Here is a 25509-nt window from a genome sequence, read left to right as displayed (position 1 = left end):
ATGTATGGCACTACATAATAAATATGTTGTGTAAAATGCAAGTAAAAAAGTGAAATTCTAGAAGATAAAATATAACTATAGCACAATGGAAGCACAAGTGCTTACATGAGTTGGTATTTTGGCTTTAGTTTGTTCTTCCTTTTAAAGAATTTTTATATTGGACAAAACCAGATAGCATTTAAATATCCTTTCCTATTATCCCATAATGAAAACAACCCTCAACTTGTCGTCTTACAATTAGCTGATTTATATGCTATAAGGCAGAAGACTCATAAACTGTTTTTTCTGATGGCACTTGTCTTCACTATTTTAAATCCATTTCACTTCTCACCAAAAGTACTGTCACACTTCAGACAGAGGCCTAATGTTGACGGATGTTGACAGAAAGATCCATGAGGCTTAAGACTCATCAGTCATTCAGCTTGATGATTGTTTTTTACAAAATTGCATGAAATTATTCCTAGCCACATTTAGAAGGAGCTTGGAAGTTTTGGATCTGAGCTAAAGTGGATACATCTATGAATTCAGAAGAAATTGAATATACAAATAAAATTACTGTCCCACTCTTAAGCACCATATAAAATACCAGGCAAAGCTTGTGTTAAACACATTCTTGCCTATGTGCCTGAGTTTGTTAGCTCAAAAGAAAGCAAGCAATTAAACCTGACTGAAATGAAAAACCTAACTTCAAGGGAATTCATTTCTTCCATCTGAAAGTAAATATTTAAAATCAAGCAAGTAAAAATATACAGAGAAATATTAACATCCAGAATGAATGTACTGTTCAGATGAGGACAGTGCAAAATTGTGCAGCCTCTTAGCTACACAGGTAGTAATGTGTATGTAGACAGACACACTGCAACACAAGAGAGGACCAACATACTTCATGGAAATATTTTTTTACATGATGAGAACATGCTATCATTAATGACATCTATATGGGTAACAGACGATTATATAAATCTCGGTTAGTCTGTTTTTCAAAGCTATGGACATTAGTCTCAGCAACACTTTTGGGTTGAGATGTGATGAGACAGCAGTGTTTTCAGCTGGTAGGCAACTTACAGACATAAACAGATGAAAGCTAGTAAACTACTCTTGGTGCTCCTTACAGAAACCTGAGGTACTAGCTAAAATGCAGTGCCTTACTCTGAAGCAGGTAACATCTGCCAAGCTGAACTGATGTTTTTGACAGCACAAGTGGTGATTATGGAAATAAGCACATGCAGAATATATTGATTCTAATGAATACAGTATGAAATCAAAATTTTAAAAGTAATAAAATTCAGAACTTGGAGATGTACAGACTTATTCAAAACAAGCACAATCTAAACAGGGAGTACTGTTTAAAGCTTGAGCAAGCCTATCGATGTAAGGTCTAAAAGCCATAAACTTATTAGCAGTGCCATGAGTTTCAAGATAGGTTAGGAAATGTTTTTATAGTTGTAGTTAGTGTCTTTATTTTCCTCCCAAAACAGTAGGTTTAAATGGCAGTATATACATAGAATAGTCTGGGTTTGGAACAGGTTTTAAAGATAATCTTTAAATAATTTTTAAATATAATCTTTAAATATTTTAAATAATTTTAAAGAAAATCCCCTGCCATGGGCAGAGATACCTTCCACTAGACTAGGTTGCTCAAAGCCCCATTGAACCTAGCCTTAAACAATTCCAGGGATGGGGCATCCATAGCTTCTCTGAGCAGCCCGTCCCAATGCCTCATCAACCTCACAGGGAAGATTTTTTTTTCTTAATATCTAATCCAAATCTACTAATTTTCAGTTTAAAGCCATTTCCCTTTGCCCTGTCACTACATGCCTTTGTAAGAACTCCCTCTCTGGCTTTCTTGTAGCCCCTTTTAGGTACTGGAAGGCTGCCATAAGGTCTCCTTAGAGCCTTCCCTCTTCCAGGATGAACAACCCCAACTCTCTCAGCCTGTCTTCATAGCAGAAGAGGTGCTCTAGCCCTCAGATCATTTTCATGTCTCTCTTCTGGACTTGCTTCAAAAGGTCCCTGTTCTCCTTATGTTGGGGGTCCCAGAGATAGACGCAGGACTCCAGGTGGGTCTCAAGAGAGCAGAGTAGAGGGGAAGAATAATCTGTCTTGACCTGTTGACCATAATTCTTTTGATGCAACCCAGGATACACTTGGCCTTCAAACCTAAAGCTTAGATTAAAATGTTCAGTGGTTTTGGCTGAATAGTTACTGGTGTGAAAAAAAAAGAGATCTCAATCTCTAAGTACTGGTTTTTCTCTGATCATCTTAGGGGTCATAGCCTTGAATTTTATTTTAATGAAAATCTTTCCATGGAGAGATTTCTTAAAAAAATCTAATGCTGTCAGATATTTCATCAAGTCTAACATATTCAACCACTTCCTTCTTGAAAAACTGAATTCATTCTATGTGTCTATGCCCCAAACTTGTGCTATTTTAACTATGTCATTTTAAGACCATTCAAAGAACACAGCAATCCTATGATGGCTGCAGCTGTACATTGAGTTTAAAAAAAAAAAATGAGGACAGATGGTTCTCATTCATTAACTGTTCAAATTTACTGAGTTGTGAGGCAGTTGCACCCACTCTAGGAAGGGTATTGCTTTGTCTACAAGAAAGTTAAAATCTCCTCCTTCCAAGCCAAAGTATTTTCCCTTGTCTGAAAACTCTATGTGTATTGTCTTGACACAAGCAGGCTATTTTATTTAAACTGACATTTTTACATGTTTAGACTGCTAGAATATTTCTCTGCAAGTCAGTTCTGAAATATGTTTCATGCTTACTACAGAGCCCTCAAAATTTTACTTCTGCTTTTAACAAAACTAGTTAAAACATTAAGACTTACATAACAACAAACCCACATTCAGAGTCTGGCCAAATAACAAGTTCTTCAAATAAAGTCTAGAAAATCTAGAGGCTTCTAAGCCAAATTTGTAATCTTTGAATGCTATTTATATTTGTGTAGTTAAAAACTGAAAAAATCCCACCCCAACTCACTTCTAATATAATGACATTCTTAACACAAAAGCATTTTCTATCAGAAAACCCCAAAACAAACATAAACCTCTCTATATTCAGGATAATACCATTGAACTCAAATGGCTTTTTATTTTCCACATAAGGAGCAAGTTTTTAACATATGGCAGTTACTACAAGGAATGAAGTATGTCTTCTTTTGTCCAGCTGCTTACAGTAGAAAAGCTTAAATTAACAATTATCTGTGGATTACTAACTGGTCAACATCTCCAAGAAGAGCAAGTAAACCCTCCTTAGACCACTGTATACCTCTAGCAATAAAGTCAAATTAGTCTAACTACCATGGTTGTGAATTTATCATATTAAAGATATTTTATACTAATGAAGCTATAAGGAAAGGTTTAACAAGTTTGACTTTAGTACTTTTCTATAAAAACTCTACCCGAACAAGTCTAAGCAATATAACTTAATATTAGTTGACTTTGTATGTTACAAATGTCTAAGTTTTTACTTACCACATGTTTCAGTAACATAAAGAATTTATTAAATAATTTAGTCCAAATCCTGGAAAAAAATCCACATTTTCAGACATGAGGCAAAAATGTACAGATTTGAAGGGGTTTCTTCCACAATGATGTAGAATAGAGACTATTTATAGGTCTTTTAGAGGTAAACAGTTACTTTGTTTGTCATTAACCACATTAATAATTAATTACTTAATTTGAAATAGTATAATTAATTATAATAATTTAGAAATTTCATCTTCTTCTTATCAGAGATGAAGGTACTCATTTAAGAAAATAGCTTGGCATTTGCTGCTTCTGCTTCTACAATACCTTAAGTAAATAGAGTTAATTTTTCCTCCCGTGCCAGCTGCTGCATTGAATATTCCAGTACTTTAAAAATGAGGAAAAAATTACTGATCCTTTAGCATTATTTAATATTCATCATGATGAAGAATGTTGAAATAACATAGTGTATGCATGATCTCTCTGTACCCACAGCTATCTAAGGAATAATACTGGGAAGACAGAAGTTTGGTTCTACTTTAATAAAGAAAGCAAATTAGGAGTGTTATGCACTGGGACGTTTGAATCTCAGTAGCAGCTGCCATAGTAAAAAAAATCCCACTGTCACAGTCCAAGATTTCTTTGTACTGTAACACATTGCAGCAACATATCCACAGCACATTGTGCTCTTACTGAGTAGAAAAAAGGGATGCAAAATAGAGAGAGATGGATGGACACATGGGAAGCAGAAACTAAGAAGGATTTACCTACATGTCAGCAGATGTCAACAGAGTAGATACAGCTCTAACGTGTAAAATGCTGATAAACATTCACTGTACCTCCTTTCAACATAAAAAACCACGAAACTGCAGAGAGAAGGCCCTTCTTTGTGAAGAGAGGAGTTATACATTGAGAGAAGGCCATCTTTACATATTGTTAAGACAATCATGGTAGAGTTGCCAATCCTAAAGGGATGCTAACTTTTTGCTTCTCTGCCCAACATAACACGTTTATGTAGTCATATTGGCTTGTGTATATGTGTCCTGGTTTAGGCCCATCAGGGAACAAAAGACCACAATTGTCTCAAGTACCAAAGACCTGAGGATTGCTAAAGGGCAGGGAGAGCTTAATTGCTGCTTAAGGTTCAGGACAAAACAGACCAGGCTACTTGGATTGGGGAAGAAAACAGAAAATAATTTAATGCAACACCAGTTAAAACATAACCTTAAAATCCCAAAACATAACAAACATAAAACAACCCAGAGTGGTACAACAATGAAGGGTCCGACCAGCCTCTTAAGATCACCTTCTCCCCACTCCTCCCCTCTTCCCAGGCTCAGAGCCATGATCCCAGGTTGTTTTTACCTCCTCCCCCCGTGAACAGCTCAGGGGGGCAGGTAGTGGGGGTTTCAGTCAGTCTATTCCTGATAGCTTCTGCCGTTTGTCCCTCCTCAGGGCAGGTGGGCTCTGCACCAGTCCTCCCTGCAAGTCCGTGGGGTACCTCACACATCCCGGGAATTGCTCCCTCTGTGTGTTCCTTTACTGCTGTATAAATGGCTATTCTGTCCTTGTGTTGTTCTATTAAATTGTCCTTATCAACCCACAAAACTCAACTTATCTCAACCTTTTCCTCCTGATTCTCCTCCCCATCCTTCTGAGGTGGGAGGAGCTGCATGGAGTTGGGTTTAAACTACAACACTTATCATATCACGTTCCTTAGTACTTCCTTTTTTTTTTTTAACCCCAAAAAGTATACACATTTAAACAAAAAGATACAAAAAATATTAATAGAAATAGCATAAGACCTATAAAAGAATGAAACACATGAAGTCTACCATCTGATCTACATATATACATGATCCCATGCCATCCAATGGCAAATGCTCTAAATTCTTAAGACTTTCAGAAGTAGGAATTAGGAAATACAGGATCTCTTTATAAAAGGATCCTTGATTACAATTCAGAAAAGCAATGATACACAAAAGCAATTCAAATGTAAAGATTATTTTTGGAGAAAACAAGTGTTTCTCTGAGGATCGCATTTTTGATTGGATCTAGGCTTTGAGCGATATAGTAAAATACACGTTAGAACAGTTATGGAGTCTCCATATAGCTCCAAATAGCCCTGTTTGAGCAGGGAGGATGAGCTCCCAAGGTCCCAGACAAGCTCCCAAGATCCCAGACGAAGTCCCAAGGTCCCTTCCAACCACAACCCTTTTGTGAGTCTGTGCTTCTGTGATACCACAGCAACTGTGAGGATAGGATCCACTTAAGACTATCTATATTCCTAGGCACACACCTGTCTTCTCTGGCAAAATAGGTTCATGATACATTTGATTCAAACTCATGTAAAGGTCTAATCTGAAAGTAAATTTGCTAACTGAATGAAAACATTTATGACTGTTGTCACTCAGGCTGGAGAAACCCACTTTAGGGTCCACATTAAAGGGCAGTTTTATTTCACAGCATGACTGGAAGTGATACATAGCACTAAAGTAATTTTCCCTTTTTCCAATAATTGTTTGGGTTTTTTTTCCCACCTTTCAAAACACTTTATAACATATACTCTTGCTGAAAACACATACTGCAAGAAATATAAATCATGCATAGATATCTCAGAGCTTCTAATAGAATTAGAAGTTAAAATATACTTTCTTATCCCATTGAAATGAAAGAGAATCCTATATGTTATTTTTTCAACATAGAGGCAAAACTGTTTCTTTCGCAAAGTTTATTTTGCATCAAAGAACTGCTGTTCCTGTCTTTTGGAATGGATTGAATAATTTTCTTCATAAATCAAGTGTACATTTGTTTTCATTTACTTTATATACATAAATTAAACAATTGATGTCCAATGTAACGGAATTTGTCTTAAGGGATCTTGGAAAAAGAAATGAAAGAGGTAGCCAAAAGCCTGATTAAAACTATTTCAAGTCTTCTGAATACTCCCAACTGTTTGCTTCAGATGGAGTTGAGCACTTTGGAGGCCAGTCTCAATGGTGGTGTCACTATGAGGCTGTCTTTTAAGGGGTTCAGTGACTCAGAGCCAAAGAAAGAAGTGAAGAAAGAATATAACAGTTATACAATAATTTCACAGTCACACAACACTGACTTTTCTTACTCCTATATTAAGTGCCACAGTATATTAAAAAGACTCCAGGAACATTTGTTGGAGCAACCTCCCCAGGGTGCAGCTGGATTTGGTAGAATCTAATATATCATCAGAGAAAATAGACTTTTTAAAGTAGAAATGTAGACATAATAGGTTTTTTTCTGATATTCTTGTTACTAAAAGCAATGAAGACACTGGCTGAGTGATGGTAGAATCAGACCTGTAGATACCACACAATTGTTCTTAGGGAAGTTCCACACATAATTCTGGATTCTGGGTGTGCTTAGCACTAAGGGTATTTAATGCTGATGCCCTGCAACAAGTCATTGCAAGCAACAGAAGAGCAACAAGAAAGAGTGGATGACACAAATTCCTTATGAGGATTGCACCCGTGAAACAACAGTAATAATACTACAAACATTGGCCTCTGTGGTCAGGCCAATTAGCGATAGATTCTCTTTTGCTATGATGGAAAAAGAACCCTTTCTGAGACAGATTTTGTTTCTGGAAACTGTTCAAACTATCTAATGGGTGTGACAAAGATTTTGTATCTACTTTAGCGTGGGATTGGGCGTGAACTACAACCACCACTAGGAGATAGGACTTACTATCATAGTATAGTCCTGGACTAAGAGTCACGGAAGTTCATATTCAGCAGGCCTGAATTCTCTACTAGATTGGGTCATGATGGAAATGAGTCCACAAAAGACTGCATTTGCTTGTGTAGCAGGTAGAGAGAGTACCAGAATATGCCTGATTTCTCTCTCATAGTCTGGTATGAGTGGGACTGGGCTACACAGGAGAATAATGTATCTGTATCTTAAGGTATCCTCACTCTCAAAATCACTGGTTCAATAGAAAAGAAAAAAAAAAAAGCTTATGATTAAGTATGCTGACAATATAACTAATGCAGAAGGATTTCCCGAATCTGTGGGAATCCTGGAAAAAAAGACTTCCGAGAGCTCTTTTTCTCTGCATTCGTCTTCTCAAAACAGCATTAACATCAGTGCCCAGTAGTGGTAATTTAGATGACAGAACTAAGACATTTTTTATCATTTATGTAGAAAGAAGCACATATATTGAACATGTATAATTTCCTGTAAGTACTACTTTTTTTTCCAGCAAATGCAGGGAAATTAAGCTATTTTTGTAAGAACACATTCATTAGCAGGAACCCAACAATAAAGGTTGCTTCATATTTGTTAGTTTGACCAAGGAGCACACATTAAAATGGTAACTTTTCTATGCACAGCATTCAATAGAAGCATTTTAACACACAATGCTTGTTGTATGTTAGCTAAGATGTATAAAAAACATTTTTATCCTCACAGAAAATATATTGTTTTGGAGACACAAATACCTACATCAATCAGCCTCAAAAATTCAATCACATTTTTAATACATCCCTATGGACAAGATCATGCTTTACCATATTGTGCTCCATTTGGTGGAGTTTATTTTGCAGTTTAGCTTCAAAGGACAAACTGATGTTCTGTAAACTAGTCCCCAGTAGTAGTAACCTGCAACAGGGAGAAGCTGACTCAGCAGTGGCAAGAGTTAGGCAAATGCAAATGTGCTATTTGTCCCTTTCTCTTTCAGTCAGTCCTGTTCCCATGCAGCAGGTGATACTCCTTTCTTTCTTTGTCAGGGCAGACATTAAGTCTTGTCTCAGCTGAAGGAAGTTAAATCAGATCCATATATAATACTCCATGTCTGAAAAGATCTGAAATATTTGTGTGAGCTATAAAGAACACTTGAAAACTATAGAAGAAACTGTGCAAAACACTTTTGGTGCTTGTAATAGAGGATGTACTCAACCAATACTACCAAGGACACAATGTGAAGAACTACTGAATAGTAATGAAGTGTGAGTTCCCACAATAGAAATGGCCCCACCATAGTGCCAGTGTATGGAGACCTAAAGTTTATTTACCACACTTCAATTCAGCTTCAGAATACACTGCATGATTTTGCATTATGACAAATAAATAACAGAGTCAAATGTTACTATCTTCTATACCAGGAGTACATCACAGAGTCAGTTATATTGAAAAACTGTGCTTTAAGTATATAGTTTGGTGTATGCCAGTTTGCAGAATCAGATTTTCCATTCACAGATATTCATTTTCCTTTTCACTATAGAGTTAACTCTGTAATTGTGACTGCTATTTGCTATACTCAGGTTTTTGGTTTTGTTTTCCAGAATGAGGAATACCCTAATTATCTGAATCATGGCTACTGGAACAAATTGCAGCATTGTATGTATATGAAATAAATATTTTTTACAGCTTAAAAGTAACAAAAAATATCCTTTGATATGGTCATTAGTGAAACGACTAAAATTTTTGAGCTATTTGAAGAAAGTTGCTGTCAGGTTTACAGGTGGTCTACACAAGACTCCCACACTTCAATCTTTACAAACATGCTTTTGTGCATGATTAATTAGAGAAACTAGGGAGAGGTGATACTTCTGCAGTGACTGATGTTTTTGTATAATTAAATCAATCTGGTATATATCTCCCATAAAGCATTAGGTCATGAAATGTTCATGAAACGCCAACATAAGTGTCAACTGGAAAATTACAAATTTAATATTCAGATGGATGTCTTTGGTAAAAATAAAAGCAGTGGGCTCTTCAATTTCATTTAAAAAATGGTATTAACAATTTAATCTGAGCATCATATATTAAAATAATGTTAGAAAAACAAGCATGACAGTTAAATAAGATTTAAGAATAAGGCTGTTTAAATGAATAATTAAAATTTTAAAATGTCAGTTAACACATTCTGAAAAAAGAAAGCTCAATTTAATTAGGTTGGTCAGTTGCAGCTTAGGTAGGAAAAGGTTTAGCATATAGAGTAAGCTACTGTTGTCCAAGGCTTTGTGTCAGTTTTACACAGGTATTCATGTTCGTGTCAATAAAAGACTTAATGTAACAAACACTGGCTTACCTGGCGCTTTGCTGCTTATAGGGCAAGATAGCTTTTCAAGAAACCTGCTGTATTGCTATGTAAAGATCAGGTACAGTTTTTGTAGAAGAAAAAAAAAAAAGATATCTTACAAAAAATGGCTTTGCTGGTAAATTTGTAGTATAGTGGTAAAGAAACTTTTTTTACAGTTTACCTATGTCAACTTTATTTTGATAAATTTTTCTATAAAAGGAAACTAATTGTAGTACTGGTAGAGAAGTTGTCTTTCAGCAATCACTGTCATAGTCCAGTGGGACTGCAGGGGAAACACAGAGGGTTTGGTGTAACATTCTGACTTACATGATTATTCTTTTTAATGTGCACAAAAATCAAGTAATTGACAGTAACATTTTCAGTGTGATATGACCAGCCTATGGTAGACTGAAATTCATTGGAGAAAGTAGAGTAGCTAGAACATGCTTGGAAGACCACAGTTTTGTCTAGAGTTAACACAGAAAGGTCTCTATATACTACTGATGAATAAATGGGGCTTAGTGCTTATTTCAAGCTTTCCCAGATGGAATTACTTTCTGTCTTCATGGAAGGTGCATCAAAAAGTGAGAAGAGATCACAAGAGTCTGGCACAGATATGGGTTTTTTTTCATTTCTACTGTAAAATATCATCATAGAAAAAGCAGTTGCACTCTGCTCTTTCAAGGTAATTTGTGTATATTTGTTGTGTTATTGACCTTGTATTTGCCAAAAGAATGTAGGTCCACATACTTTCTAAACAAGTAGATACAGAAAGTTTATTTAGAAATGTGTGATACTTGAAATTTTTATAATAGGGGTTTTATCATGGAGTTATAAGGAATTCTTGGGAGATGATAATGAGATTTAATTTTTTTTAAGTGTCAAAAATTATGAACATTATTTAGAAGATATTGTAAAAGTAAAAAGTTTGGAAATTTATGTAAGTCTATTTAATACAAGGAATATAATGACTCAAACCAAATGGCACAGGTGTGAAACTCATTATTTACAAAAGTGGGCAAGCTAAAGGAAACCACAGAGTCTAGCAAAGGACACATATTGTGGGCTGTCACTGACATACACAAGGTTCAAACTCATCTAGAATAATAGCAATGTCTTTCAGCAGTAGTCATTGTACTCAAGCTGAATACAATGTGTTTGTATCCACCCTGAATAGTATACCATTGCAAAAGTACATTAATGGCATCTTCTCTTTTGTCTTGAATTATACGTGATTCAAGCCGATACTAATCACCAATATTTAAATGCAACTTTTTGGAAAAAAAATACCCCTAGACATGCTCATTTCGAACACCACAAAATGCAACCTCTCAAGCCTCTGAAATAAATCAGACATAGGTAATTCAGGAAAGGGATGCAGAGCTTGAGGGGGTTTGTTGTAGCTTTTTGAATTAGATGTGTATGAGCATTGCTAAGGATTATTATTTTCAATAAGAATATAGAAGCTGGGTGTTAAATGGTTTTAGTGCCACTACATGTAAAGACATTAAAGCACTGTGCTACATCAAAAACATGAAGCTGAAATGAACCACTTCAACCACATTGAAAGATAAATTTAAATGCCTAAATATGTAACAAATAGGAAGGCCTCCCCTACACTCCACCCTCCCATCTATAGCATCATAAGGCTCAGACTCCTGCAAAAGCTAAGCTTCTCAAATAACAAACCTGGTTGACCAACACTGATTTATGAGAGAGGAAGAACTCTCATCCTCCAGTAGCACAAATAGTGCAGTTCAGCTGCACTTAGACAAATCTAAAACTTTATAACTTTGCACATTCAAGTCAAAAAACACTTTCCCATTTTAAGATGCAAACCAAGCTTAACAGATATCCTACCAGCTTTCTGTTCTGGCACAATAACTCTCCATTGACTTTACATGTAGCAGGTTAGGCTGGAGAAAATATCCTCAACTGCACAATCACTTAATCCAACCTGGTCCCATTCCATAATGGTCACAATCAGGATCTGAATTCAGATCTTTCTTTCACCTTAACAACAGCTCCAAGCTATGAATAAACATCTGCAATTCCAACTCTGTAGCACACATGTAGTTGTTCACATTGTTAATACTACCAGGTTAATCATCAGTCCTTAAAATATAAAGCTAAAATTGTCTTGTCAGATTTGGAGCTCCAGTCTGCAATGTGTTCCTTCAATGTACTGCAAATAATGGAGAGGAGTGAAATTTTTATAGACCTTTGAATTATGCTTTTCAGTTCCAAACACCAAGAAAAAAAAAGTTGAAATACATATATACATAGCCATGTGTATATAAATAGATAAAACTAGCTTCATCACTTCCATATACTCCAAAATCTTGAAACACACAAACAATCTTACTCTTGCCAACGTCAGTGTTCCTTGTTTACACACACTGCAGCGGACCCTCAGTTTCCCAGGTTTCACAGTTTGGCAGAAATCTTTGCAGAAAACATAAAAACTGTTGTAACTCGATGCACCTGTTAGGAAGAAAAACAACAAAGACAGACATTTAATATATAATGAAAATCAGTTACAAATTGTCATGAAAGGTTTCTATTTGACTCCAAAAGTGATAAGTAGGTAAAAAACAAAAAAAAGTTTGACTAATTTTAGGGCTTGAAGGCAACATGCAGGGGGGTTGGACTGGATGATCTCTAAAGCTCCCTTCCAACCCTACCATTCTATGATTATGAACATCTTATCTTGCCTGGACTAAGTCTTACCACCTTTTTGTAACTTGCTTCTTGATCAAAACTTATAGATGAATTACTGTAACTCATAGAAAACACATCATATCTTGAATTTTAGTTTACCAGTGATGAACACCAACTGTAAACTTTGGCAATTGATGTATGAGATTAATTATCCCAGCTCTCCGTAATTTACATCTCGCTTCTACTCTATATTTGTATATCTGCAAGTTTTACTGAGCTCAAATTGCATAAAAATTTTCTTGGATGAAGTTTAAAAGATCAGTGTGATATCAGAGTAAAAAACCAAATATTTAATTTAGCAAATTTAGTTTTATTGATGGAAGACTGGGAATAATTTTTTTTATCCTTGCTGGCAGCAGTATAACCTAGCAAAGTTTACAAACTGCTGCCAAGACATCAGGCCAAGTAAAATTTCAAGGAAAATGAAATGAAATGCATTCTATTCTGTGAAACTATGGAACAGAAGACGATATGCAGAGAATTGTGTAAGCCTGGGGCAATGCTAATGCATTTGATTTCACATGCAATTCTGATCGCTGTTTTGAGTAAACCATTTTTAGAATGGCTATTGCTATTCCTTTGATAATAATGGAAGAGTTATAGTGTGGTGTTAATCTAGGCCAAGTTCAGAGACAAAGTTTATTATCAGAAGTTAAAATGAAACCAGAACAAAGCTTTACCAGATTTTTTTTAACATCAAGAGGAACAATAGTGGATATTAGACCTATTAATGTTGATGAACTTCAAAATCAATAGCAGTCCTTAGAGACAAAATCATTCTCTTCTTCCCCATTTTCCCACTATTTCCTACATTTATCAGAAATATATTTTTATGTCTATTTGAACAATAACATGTTGCCACAGTAAATCTGATCTGGAGTAATATTTTTAAGCATGACTGATTTCCTTTGTTTTCAGATATGCTTCACATGATAAAGGTCAAACTCTGTGTTCTGCCAATGAAAATGCCTATTAGTTGCACGCTACACTTATTCACAGGTGACTTACTTAACATAAACGTGCAACTAGTTTCCAAAACTCAACTTTAAAGAACTATGGACTGTTTTTCCTAAGAAAAAGTATGTAGATGTCTTGAAAGAAAATAGACACCCCTGAAAGAAATTTTACATCACTTTTTTAATTTTTCAGAAATGTACGCTACATAAGAGTACATTGGTGATATCACATAATCACAGAATCTTAAGTGTTGGAAGGGACCTCGAAACATCATCTAGTCCAAACCCCGTGCCAGAGCAGGACCACCTAGAGCAGGTCACATAGGAATTCATCCAGGTGGGTTTTGAATGTCTCCAGAGAAGGAGACTCTACAATCCATCTGGACAGCCTGTTGCAGTGCTCCAGCACCCTCAGAGTGAAGACATTCTTCCTTGTACTTCTTTGGTACCTCTTGTGTTCCAGCTTATACACATTGCTCCTTCTCCTATCATTGGACATCACTGAAAAGAGTCTGGCTCCATCCTCCTGACACCCATCCTTTATGTATTTGTAAACATTATTGACATCGCCCCTCAGTCTCCTCTTCTTCAACCTAAAGAGACCCAGCTCTCTCAGCCTTTCATCACAAGGTAGATGCTCCACTCCATCATCTTGGTGGCCCTACACTGAACTCTCTCCAGCAGCTCCCTGTCCTTCTTGAACTGAGGGGCTCAGAACTGGACACACTATTCCAGATGCTGTCTCACAAGGGCAGAGTAGAAGGGGAAGAGAATCTCTCCCAACCTACTGCCCACAGCCCTTCTAATACACCCCAGGATGCCATTGGCCTTCTTGGCCACAAATCGCTGGCTCATGCTTATCCCGCTGTCCACCAGGACCCCCAGATCCCTTTCCCCTACACTAATCTGGTACATGGGGCTATTCTTTCCCAAATACAATACTCTACACTTGCCCTTGTTGAATTTCATAAGATTTCTTCCTGCCCAACTCTCCAGCCAGTCCAGGTCTCGTTGAATGGTAGCACAGCCTTCTGGTGTGTCAGCCACTCCCCTCAGTTTAGTGTGGTCAGCAAAGCCGCTGACAGTGCGTGCCTTCTGTTCCCTCATCAAGATCATTAACGAATATATCCAGTATTAATTGTATTGTCAACTAACCTATCAAATATTTTCATTATGCTTCCCTGGAACATATTTCACCATAGCAGAACATAAAGCATAACAGAATTTAAACTGAATTCAGTTTTCATGGAAAATTAACACACATTCATGCATTCACACATATACAGACTTTTTATGTAAGTGCAACTCAGAAGGTTAAGAGTATACTTCTCAAATCAGTCTAAAACATAGTTTTGAGATCAAAATACTTCAACCAAAGAAAAAAAGAAGTCTTATGCTAAACTATTTCATGTTGAGAGATGAATACAAACTAAATATGACAAAATTTAGGACATGTGGATCTCTATTCACTCATATTTTGCCTGAGGCTCCTAACACTAGGACTGAGAGCATGTCTGGATTAGATTCAATTTGAGCTAGAATCCACAACAAAAAAAATCTAAACTATGGTATTTCAAATGAAGAGCACAGTTAAAAAGGATTTATTTTTACTTTTGGCAGTTCAGGATCAGCAGGTCAATCAATAAAACAAAGGGCAGTACCCTTAACAGCATTCAAAGGAAACACCATGTGACTTATGTAATCAAGAATGCTCTTGCTAACAGAGGCCCACAATAAACAGGATGACTTCAGCCACTTCCCCCTGACTTGATCTGAAGCACAGGAAGGGACATGAAAGCCCTTTATTTTTATATCACCAGTTCTCTGCCATTGCTCCGATTTCTTATATGCGAAATCTAATAAGACTAATGAGACTGCTGCTTCCATTCACTGTAGAAGTGCTCATCCCAAGTAGATTTGTGAGACTACTGCTACTACTGTCTTAATTCAGTCCTGCTCTCTAGAAGGATTTCTGCTATTATTCTAATGAAAGCCTTCCAGTCAAATACAACCATATTATTGAGTACATGATCCCTTCCAGAATAAAATAGTTTGTTAATTGGGATGATGCCTTTCCTGATCCAGTCTTCCACTCCCTGACTTCTTGTGCTCCTGGCTCACATTTTATACCAAGTTTACTTCAAGCAGTAAATCATGCTTTCTGTCTGCTTTGTGTTCTGAGCTCATTCCATCTGGACTCAAATATAAAATTATATTATCGATAATACTCTGCAAAATATTCACAGGATAGTATGGCATAAATCAGCATGACCGAATACTGCAGTAAAAATAGCAGTCATAAGAGAGACCTAAACCAGACATATTGCTGATTTACTACAGAGGATAAATCTTATGCTTTACCTTGATATTTACTCTGTGCAAAAATAGACTATGTTAGCTCAATAGTCATTTTTATTAGCACTTTACTTTTTTTCTTTTTTCATAAATACAAAAAATAACCCCAAACACATCCCCTATGCGTAAAGTTGAAACACAAGAAACAAATTTACAACATAATGAATTGGGGCAGTTAATCAGCACAGATCAATTCAGGATCTCAGAATAACTTTCAAAATGTCTCCTATAGCAAGGCTGCTGGACAGACACAAAATGACAAGAGGAATGTTCTGATTTTAGGAGGAAAGTGTAAATGGAGATTTTCAGCAATCTATCTGCCATTTTACACAGACATGCTGATCTCATTCTCACAAGGTGAAGTTATATCATTAGGTGTATGTCTTGAGGAGAATCATCAGTATTAACAAGAAATGTAATTATGGCACTGTGCCAGTAATCACTAAATTTGCTGCAGAACTAACATTAGAATCTCTTTTTATCCTCATTCAATCACAGCCTATAAGCTTTCATAAAGCTTTCCATTAATATTTTATAGTACTGGCACTCAGTAAAAATGTACAGACACAGAAAATCACAAGTCTAAAAAAACTGGAAGTCCCTTTTTAAATGCTGATACTGATACTGAACATGAGCATTAACACCATAAACAAATAAAATAAATTATAACTACTAGTCTTCTTTGCAGTTACAGACGTTGGGCAGAGGGAGACTGAGGGAAAAAGAAACATGCTGAATCTGCACTTAGTCTTTTCTGAGAAGGTAAAGTTACAGCAATATCAGTTTTCAGGTCCGTATTTCAAATATTTATTCATGGGACAAGGGTCCCATAATGGTCTCTTTTGACCACCATCAATTCATCCAGTAGTTTGGACACGTATCTAGCTTTCCCACACCAGTGGGTACATCAGTATGTCTTTTGAGAAGTCATTTACTCTGAATCTCGTATTCTTAAACATCAAAGATCTGTCATTTTGTTGACATTTATTTCTACTTTAATTTACTGTAAATGGAAAAAAGATATCACCAGAAAGCTGACTTTGCAAACCTGAGTTTATCATAGGTCCAAAAGCATTTTTTAGCACATGATCGCAGGCTTACTTTTTAGAAGGTGTCTCCAATATGTCAAGTTCCAAATAAACTGACTTGGACACATGAGAAAAAAAGTATCTCATTTTATTCACATGTGATGAATTGGCAATCACCTGCATTGGTGAATTCCTCTAATGACTTGTTTCAATATTCCAAAACTTATTTAATACGCAATTGCCTGGCTACACTGCTCTACCTTAACTGCCCTCTGCATTTGGTGAGATTATAGGACTGAATCTTCCAGGAAAAATAAAGGAATGAGAATTCACGACTTCCTTCCTCAGGTCATCTGTTTAATATTTTAATAGCTTTATCTTTAAGATATTCTTTATTTTTAGCTTTAATTTTCTGTGCTGGAATTTAGGCTATATCCTCTACTTTCCACCACAGGTACAGAAACCAATTTATTTTTTTCTCTTTGCAGCAGATCATCATTGTTTTCTTATATGTTATACTCTCAAGAGCTCAAAATATTCCACTTGGATTTTTCTTTAAATATTATTAGGTGTGGCTCCCCAAACTTGTCATAATTTTCCAGCTGAAGTCTTTCTAACGCTAATCACAATAGGTTTTATTTCTTTTCTCTTTTGTTTAAAGACATATTGAATGTTATACTTCTGTTTATCTGCTCCCATGTAGTATTTTGCTTAGCACTACAACTTCATTGGTTCGTGTTCCATCTATGACTTAAAATGAACCTCCAAACACTTGTCTATGTCATGTGTGGCAACTCCTCCTGTATTCGTGTTGCTGAACACTGCTGGACAGTGCAATAACCTGTACTGGTGCCTTCTGAGCAGCATGGTGGTATTTTCTAGACTATATTTCGAATTTCTCATGATCTTTTTACATTCTCAATCTGTCTTCCAGTTTATCTGCATTCTCTTCTAGTGATATCTACAGCTATCCTCTAGGTCATTAATAGGAATATTGATTAATATCAGATGTAGGGCAGATCCATTCAATATATTCCTTCATTTTGGTGATGAACTACTAATAACTATTCCCTAGCTACAGATTAATTGACAAGGTCACAGCAACCTCATTGTATTTTTATCTGTCTCTGGACCCCCATTTTGCTAAAGGCAGTATCAGGCTAAATTGTCAAAACCATTACAGAAGTGAATATGTGATACCTACTGCTTGCTTTCCTCCACAGTTCAATGTGATTTTTTTTTTTTTTAATAAATGTATGTTGGTTGTTATTCTTGTTCTTGGATTCTTTCAGGTAATTGCAAGTGTTAGATTTTTCCTTTACACATTAAGGAACTTCAATTAAGTTTTTACGTTGAAAATTCCTAGACTTTTCCAATGCTTTAAAAAAAAATTACCAGATTTCCCTTCCATGCCTCTTATACGTTGGGGTTTTTTTCTGTGATCTCCAGAAGTTCAATAGTTCTCAACAGTTCAAGATTCCAGGCAATAAAGGAGGACATCTACTTTAAAAAAGTACAAATGATACTGATATATCACAAAAGAGCAAATTTAGAATTATCCATGAGAGAGCAAGTAGAAAATAAAACTGAGCTGTTTGAGCTTTTTTTCTGGTTCTGTTTTTGTATATTTGGTACTGAATATATTTCCACAGGATATGCAATAGTTCTTTAAATATATGAGAAACAATTTCCATCTAGAATCATAATGAATACTATGTAATTAACATGTTGGTGTGGTGCTCATTGCCACTTTTTCTACCAATGTTGTCATTCAAGTGAAGCTTCCAACTGTTGGAGAAGCTTAAGGACTTCCCACATGGAAATATCAAAAGTCTGTCTGAGGGCAATAATAGAGTAAGAAGATGAGAGATTAAGAGAAAAATATTGGAGCAAGATAAAGTATCAGGAGACACCAAAATATCATAAGTATTATAACTCCCTCTCCATAAGCTTTTCTGTAAGCATTCTTCCCTGCCCTCCTGGCCTCAGGCTTAGTTATCTATATTCAAGAGTGTCTAAAGTCTATGGCCCACCATCACAATCTTGTTTGTCTTCCAAGGAAATGACCAGGTCATGAGAAAGAGATGTGAAAAAGTTTGTAGAAGGATCCATGTCAAACGGCAGAGAAAAGAAGTTTGTGGAGATGGAGTAACTAGAACAAGGATTCAAGGAGAAAAGTATCAATATCGGTAGTTATAAAATCTCAAATGAAAAAAACTGGGGGGTATTTTTTTATAGTGATACTGTACGTTGAAAGCTTAAAGTTTAACAGTGCAAGATACATGGATGACAGGTTTCATGTATTCTCATTGGTCTCCATTAAAATCTGTCTTGAATGTTTTTGCTATTAATTCAGATTCTGTGTTTCTCTCTAGTGTATTTACTAGCTATTTGTTGATGTAAATCCTCAAATTAGCCTTAGAAAAATGAGGAATGTTTAAATAAGCCACACTGGAGGTAGTATAAGATCAGACTAACTGTTTCCTCCAATTTGTTTTTAGAGAAGTATACAATAAATTACGCAAACCTGAATATCAGAAGTCTGAGATAGAATTTTCTGAGTTAAAAAGCAAGTGTGAGTCAGACACGCAAGATCTGTTGTTTCACTTCCAAAAGCAATTTATCAGTCACTTTATACATTCAACATCTGCAGTGACTTTTAAAAAATGTACATTTAACAGAGACCGGGCTAATATGAATGGCTAGTATGTTTGAATATGTATGTACTTGTACATAAGTGAATGATACAGATATATGTATAAAGTAAATGTATCAGGTATATATTTTGTTGCTGTATAAAAAGTTTAATAAGAATTGAGAAAACAATCCCTTTTTTGCAGTTTTCAACTTCAAATATCATCAGATAAAGCCACTTATTGCAGGCCAGTTTTAGGAAAATATTTGGTGGATTTCTCTATCAAGTTCATTTAATTGTGTTGTTTTTACCAGTCAAAAGTATGTATGAAGATATGAATGCAAAAGGCTGCTCATTTATATTCTATGTTGGGACCTGTCTTCTCATCTCAGTGAGACACCCTCACTTTTCTGTCTCTTCAAAGCTAATTTCCTCACAAATATCCCATCACATTAAAACTGTCCTCTCCCTTTAAGTGTTTGACATAAAAGAAAAGTTGCTTTCTCTGATGTGTATCCTAGTGTTTTGTACTGTCTCCCCATTAAGCTTTTTAAGCTCTTTAGGTCCTGAATTACTTACTTTTTTTCTGTGTTGTTATTGATGAACATGTTGCTTTATACATGTTAGTGATAGCACAGACCAATTATTTTTATATGCATGACTATTTAATAAGAAAACATTAGTCATAACTACTATAGAGCTAATTCTGAAATCTCTAATCAGTTGAAATATCCATTATCATCCATATGACTGTTTAAGTGAATAAAGGGTGAAGAGAGATATTAAGAGCTAACCTCGTGTTTTCATTTGGACTGCCTTTTCATATAGATGATAATGACTACTGAGTCTTTAACTCTGCTATTTAAAAGAGGACACAGGTACTGGAATGCTTTCAACAGATTGAAAATTACATAAAGCTAACATTGTTTCAGATCCCATTATATTTACATTTAGGCCTCTCAAACTATTTTAATAATTTGCACACACATAGTGAACAATATAGTCAGAAGTGAATACAAGATTTATTTCTCTAACTGTCTACACTTTAAGGGCTTTGTTTGGTTCAATGCAGTAAAAGGCAAAAGATCTGTGGTATAAGCCCAGTAGTCTCAAAGCAGTGAAAATGTCCACATAAAGCTAAAATTTTGTACAGGTGTGGAGGCTGCACTTCTGCACCTCGAAAAAGAGAGATGACTGAAAAGATCCCATTGACTTTCCAAAAATACTACTGATACACTCTGTCTTTAATCCCTTCATTTTTAACTGCCTGTCTTTACCTGCAATGATTTCACAGAATATATAGCTTTCTTCCCCAGACACATATATGCAGATGCACAGGTTTATAAAACTTTTCTATCTGTTGATGATGATGCTTATTCATTATGATGCCTATCTAATTTAGACCATGAGAATGACATTTATTTGACAGCTAGATTCATCCAAACTGGCTGTGCTATATTTCAATGAGAAAAATTGGTACTTTTATGGTTTGAGTCAATTCATCCTAAAGTAGATATAAAAAGATGTAAAATATATCAGATAAATTGTGCCTAAAGGCTCCCTTTTTCTCTGTTCTGAGGGTTTAGGACTATTAGATCTAGTAGAGATATCTATATTATAAACCTCTAAAATGATGAATCCCACTTGGTGATGCAATTCACAAGAACTCATGACAAACAACTGCAGCATTCTGCAGTATGGAAAACCATATTAAATAGATTTTAAACATTAAAAAAAACACAATTCCTTTGCTCAAGACTCAAATGTGATTTGTAGAATGTCTATGGATCTCAAATAATTAAAGTATATGCAGGACACAGCTACTTATAAAAAAAGAAATGGACTTGTTACTATGAAAAGGATTGCAAATGAAAGCAAGAAGATATTAAGAGCTGGAATTTGTCCGAAAAGGGTGTAAGACCTGTGTAAGAGGTAGAATATTGGAGTACTTGATAAAAAACAACATGAGAGGCATTTATCTTTTTAGCTCCTTCTTTCATAGTTAAAATTTTTTGTGTGCAAAGATACCAAGAGGTATCTATTAATTTAAATTAATGCAAAAAGACTAGCATTTGATCTATTTTAAACCTTTGTAATTTGGAATGGGATAGGGAAAAAGTTTCTTAGGCTTTCTCTTTCAATTTTTATCATGAAAGAATCTTCTGCTTCCCTTTTCGTAGCCTCAGCATCGTTTACCTTCTTTGAGATTTCATTCAAATTCTTCCTTTGTTATCTTGTTACCCAGCTAACTTCTCTAACTACCTTTTGCTTTTGTGATTCCCTTTCCTGACCTCTACATAAACTTCACCTTTCTCTTACTTGTCATAATATACTCTTCTTTCCTTCAGTTTGCACCCTGATTTTCAGACAAAAGAGCAAACTTAAACACTAAATCTAGCATAGTTCATCCTAACAATAAGGGGTGAAGGTAGCAAAAAGAGAAAAAAAGCCAATTGTGATGATTCTCCTTGACAGCAGAACACGGCATGGGGGGGGGGGGCAGTGATCCAATAGAAAAAAGACAGTTCAGTGAGACTGCTGAAACTCTGGCAAACGACACATGAGAGACAGTGACATCCTGTACATCGACAAACTGGTCAAGTATAAGGGTATCACAAGATCACTCTGAAAATGTATTCCTTGAGCATGGGGAAATCACTATGCACCAACCATAACATTCCCTGTAAAACACAACCCGGAGCTCCTTTTTAACTCATTGAAGGGATTGATTATGACCTACAGTATAACAAATGGCTGGAACTGGTTTATTTGTAGTTGAAGCAGGGTTTTCTGGGTTTAAGCCTAAGCACATAAGGGGAAGTTAAACAGCTCCAGAAAACCAAGCACAGGTGGCACGTATCCTGCAGTGCAGCCTTCAGTGTGAGCAGCAGAATAATTTGGGGCCACCCAGGAAGGGTGAGGTGGAGAACTCTGACAAGGCTTCCTGCAGCTCTTTCTCACACAGCTCTTTTCACAGAAGCCTGATCCAAGGTTACACAACTGCCTCACTTCATAGATGGCCTTTGACACAACCAGGGCAATACCAAAGGAGAGATGGAGGGAGGTTGAAGAAGCTGCAGAGACTGTTGGTGCCTTCAATCCAAACATGATATCCCAGAAAATATGTCATGCCCAACAAGAAACAAAGTAATGACATATAGAAAAATATCATTACCTTATCAGCTACTTAATTGAGAATGCACCACAGAATTTAGAAAAATAATTAAAAGAAATTAAATTTATAGGATATACATCTGTGGTTGCAAATTGAAGATGAGATTATACCAGCTTATTTACAGTTTCAACTAGATAACATTTCACAAAGGTACATCTGCATGTGAGATCATACATGATTGCAGCAACCACCTATTGACATTATAGAAAGTAAAATTGAAATTTTGCTTTCTTAATCAGTTTGAAATATTAGTGTGCAATCTTAGTATCTAATTAGATATCTTTTTTAAACTGAAAGTTCAAATATTGGCTATTTCTTCTGAGCTCCTTCTCTGTATTAGCTCCCTACTTAGTTCCAGTGTTCAAAAAACCCAGTTCCACTCAACTAATGTCCAGATATAGGTAAGCTAGCATATCAACAGTAATTGGCAGTAATTATGAAGGGCTGCTAACAGCAGCAACAACAGTATTGGTATTAGCTCTGTTACAGAGTTTGCTGCCCTATTAAAAAACATTCTGGAAAAGTTTTTGTTTCAGAGCACCCAAAGAATAAACAGTGATGTAGCAAAGTTTATGGAAAATAATTAAGTGATTCAAGGTACTAAAATATCGAAAAAGCTTGCTCAGCATTTTTTAAATGGAAATTACACTGTTGCTGAATAAAAAGGAAAATTCCCTTGTGGCCAAATAACTGGTTATAATACAGGAAACAAAGGTCAGGAATAAATGGTTTTCTCAGTGTAGGCCCAAAAAGAAATTGTGCTAATACTTGAGTATTCACCATCGGGAAAAGAGAAATGAACAGCAAAAAGATTAACTTTGCTGGTGATATGGTTTTATTCAGGGCTGTAAAAATGAAGGCCAACTGAAAAGAACACTGAAGAATACAGGATACTGAGTGACTAATAATAAAATGCAAAATGAATGAAAATCATTCTAGATAAAGGTAAGGTAATGTACACAGGAAAAATAATTTTACACAAACAGTTATGGTCCTGACTAGTTATTACCACATAGAAACAAGATCCTGGGGTTTTAATAGATATTTCTATGGAAATGTCAGCTCAATGTTCAGTAGCAATCAGAAAAGTAAATTGAACGCTAGGAATTATTAAGAGAAGAACAGAGAAAAAAAATAGACCACAGAAAACAGTGCTGTAAAAATGCTATAAAAATCCGTGGTGTGCTCCATTTTCAATAGCATGTGCAATTCTATCCATCTCAGAGCAGGATATGGTAGAACCGAAAACATACAAAAAAGAGGGAATGGATAATCAATGGAATCCATGCCATATGACTATGACCTTCTGGCCCCCAAAAATGTCAGTTAAATTGGAATATCATAGGGGTCTACAAAAATCCTAAGAGGCATAGGGAAAGTGACCAAGAGCAGAGCAACATCCTGGAAAATAACATTACCAGACTACAGTCAGAAGCTATGGACTGCAAATAGTATACTATAATATATATCTAAATGATTCTTTGATCTGAGCTGGTGTATCCACTTTCATATTTCATTGTGAGAAAGAGATGGAAGTAATGTTACTTCCAACGTTTCATTGTTGCTGCTGTACCCCTTCAGAAATACTTTCGTTTTGATCTGTAGTTACAGATTCAGTGGTCCAACCTGTTTTGGCCTCCAGGCCTCTGGGCAACCCAGACCATGCCCTCTGCTACAGGCATTCTGTGTTCCTCCTCATGAAAACATCTTGACCTATGAGTCTCTAACAAATGACTTTCAAAATTTTCTTTAAAAGTATAGATATTTATGCTATTGGGTTTATCCACAAAAACCCACAAATACTAAACATACTTAGCTCTGTTATAGCAGATACTTTCACAACTAAATGTCGACAGGTCTTTGTACAAGTCTTACAAGTTTAAACTAATAGATTATAAATTTTTATATATTTTCTTTGGACTCCCTTGTCTGGTTTTTAATTTCAACCTGTCATCTTAAGCTTTAAAAGCTTATTGTATTCTGCACTGCATCTTAATTTTCTGAAGAACGTTTCTCCCACAGTAGTATTTTTTAAGTAGTGTCTTCATGTTGATTACAAAATGATCATAACCTTTATGCCTATGTTGTTTAAAAAGTGTTTTTCATTTTCCGCTCTTCACTAATGCTTTCAGTCTTTTTATTAGTTCTGACCCCACATGTGCTCAAGAGAGTAAGATCTTTTCTGCTGTTTTTAATTGTATATCTGTTTTATTTTTTAAAGATTATTTTTATAATGGAATATTATTATTTTAAATACCTGTTTGGTATTCATATATTTAGATTGGGGCATCTCTTTTTTCTGTTTTAGCTAGCAACAGGACAAGGGGTAATGGGATGAAGCTGGAACACAAAAAGTTCCACTTAAACATAAGAAAAAAATATTTCACTAGGAGGGTGAGGGAGCCCTGGCACAGGCTGCCCAGAGGGGTTGTGGAGTCTCCTTCCTTCGAGGTCTTCAAGACCTGCCTGGACATGTTCCTATGCGACCTGATCTAGGTTAACCTGCTTCTGCAGGGGGCTTGGACTAGATGATCTCTAAAGGTCCCTTCCAACCCCTACCCTATGATTCTATGATATATTTTCAAAGAGATTCCATCTAATGTAAAGAAACATATACCAAATTACCTGGTAGTAATGGCTAATTTTTATGGTTGAGCATACAGAATGTTAGTAATTTTTCAACAGCTTACTATTCCACAAGCACCTTGTCAGGTTCAAAAGCATTAGTGTAAAATGTAATATGCTTCAGCAAAGGTTAAAAAGAGGGGAATTAACATTTTGTTTAAGTTTTATACATTTATACGAATATATGATTCCTTGCGTTATGTCCATTTTATGAGGTAATGAAGAAAACTTAGGAATAGCTGCTACCTCTATGAAGTCTTGAGAAATCCACCTCTCATCCAGAGTTGCACAGCAGATCCCATAAAGGTAGAAAAATGTTAATGGTGTTCTACTAGGAGTCAGCTCATACAGACTGTTGGCAGACCAGGTCTATGACAGTTAAACACCAATATTCAATAGTTACGCTAAATTTTTCATCGCTGTAGAGTCCTTTTCAGCTTTCCAATAAATTCATTCAATGCAACATTCAGTTTTGACTCT

General features: G+C 35.7%; 1 protein-coding gene across 1 annotated transcript in view; it reads right to left on the bottom strand.

Annotated features, from left to right (window-relative positions):
* PRKN (parkin RBR E3 ubiquitin protein ligase) overlaps positions 1-25509 on the bottom strand; it is a 710202-nt gene that overhangs the window by 434156 nt on the left and 250537 nt on the right. Inside the window, exon 4 of the mRNA XM_061990230.1 lies at positions 11900-12018. Within this exon, the coding sequence (XP_061846214.1) occupies positions 11900-12018 (119 nt within the window). The remainder of the gene's footprint in view (positions 1-11899; positions 12019-25509) is intronic.

This window comes from Colius striatus, chromosome 2, assembly GCF_028858725.1.
Source record: "Colius striatus isolate bColStr4 chromosome 2, bColStr4.1.hap1, whole genome shotgun sequence".
NCBI lineage: Eukaryota > Metazoa > Chordata > Aves > Coliiformes > Coliidae > Colius > Colius striatus.
Note: the sequence above shows the minus strand (reverse complement) of the source record. Positions and strands in the feature narration are given on the sequence as shown.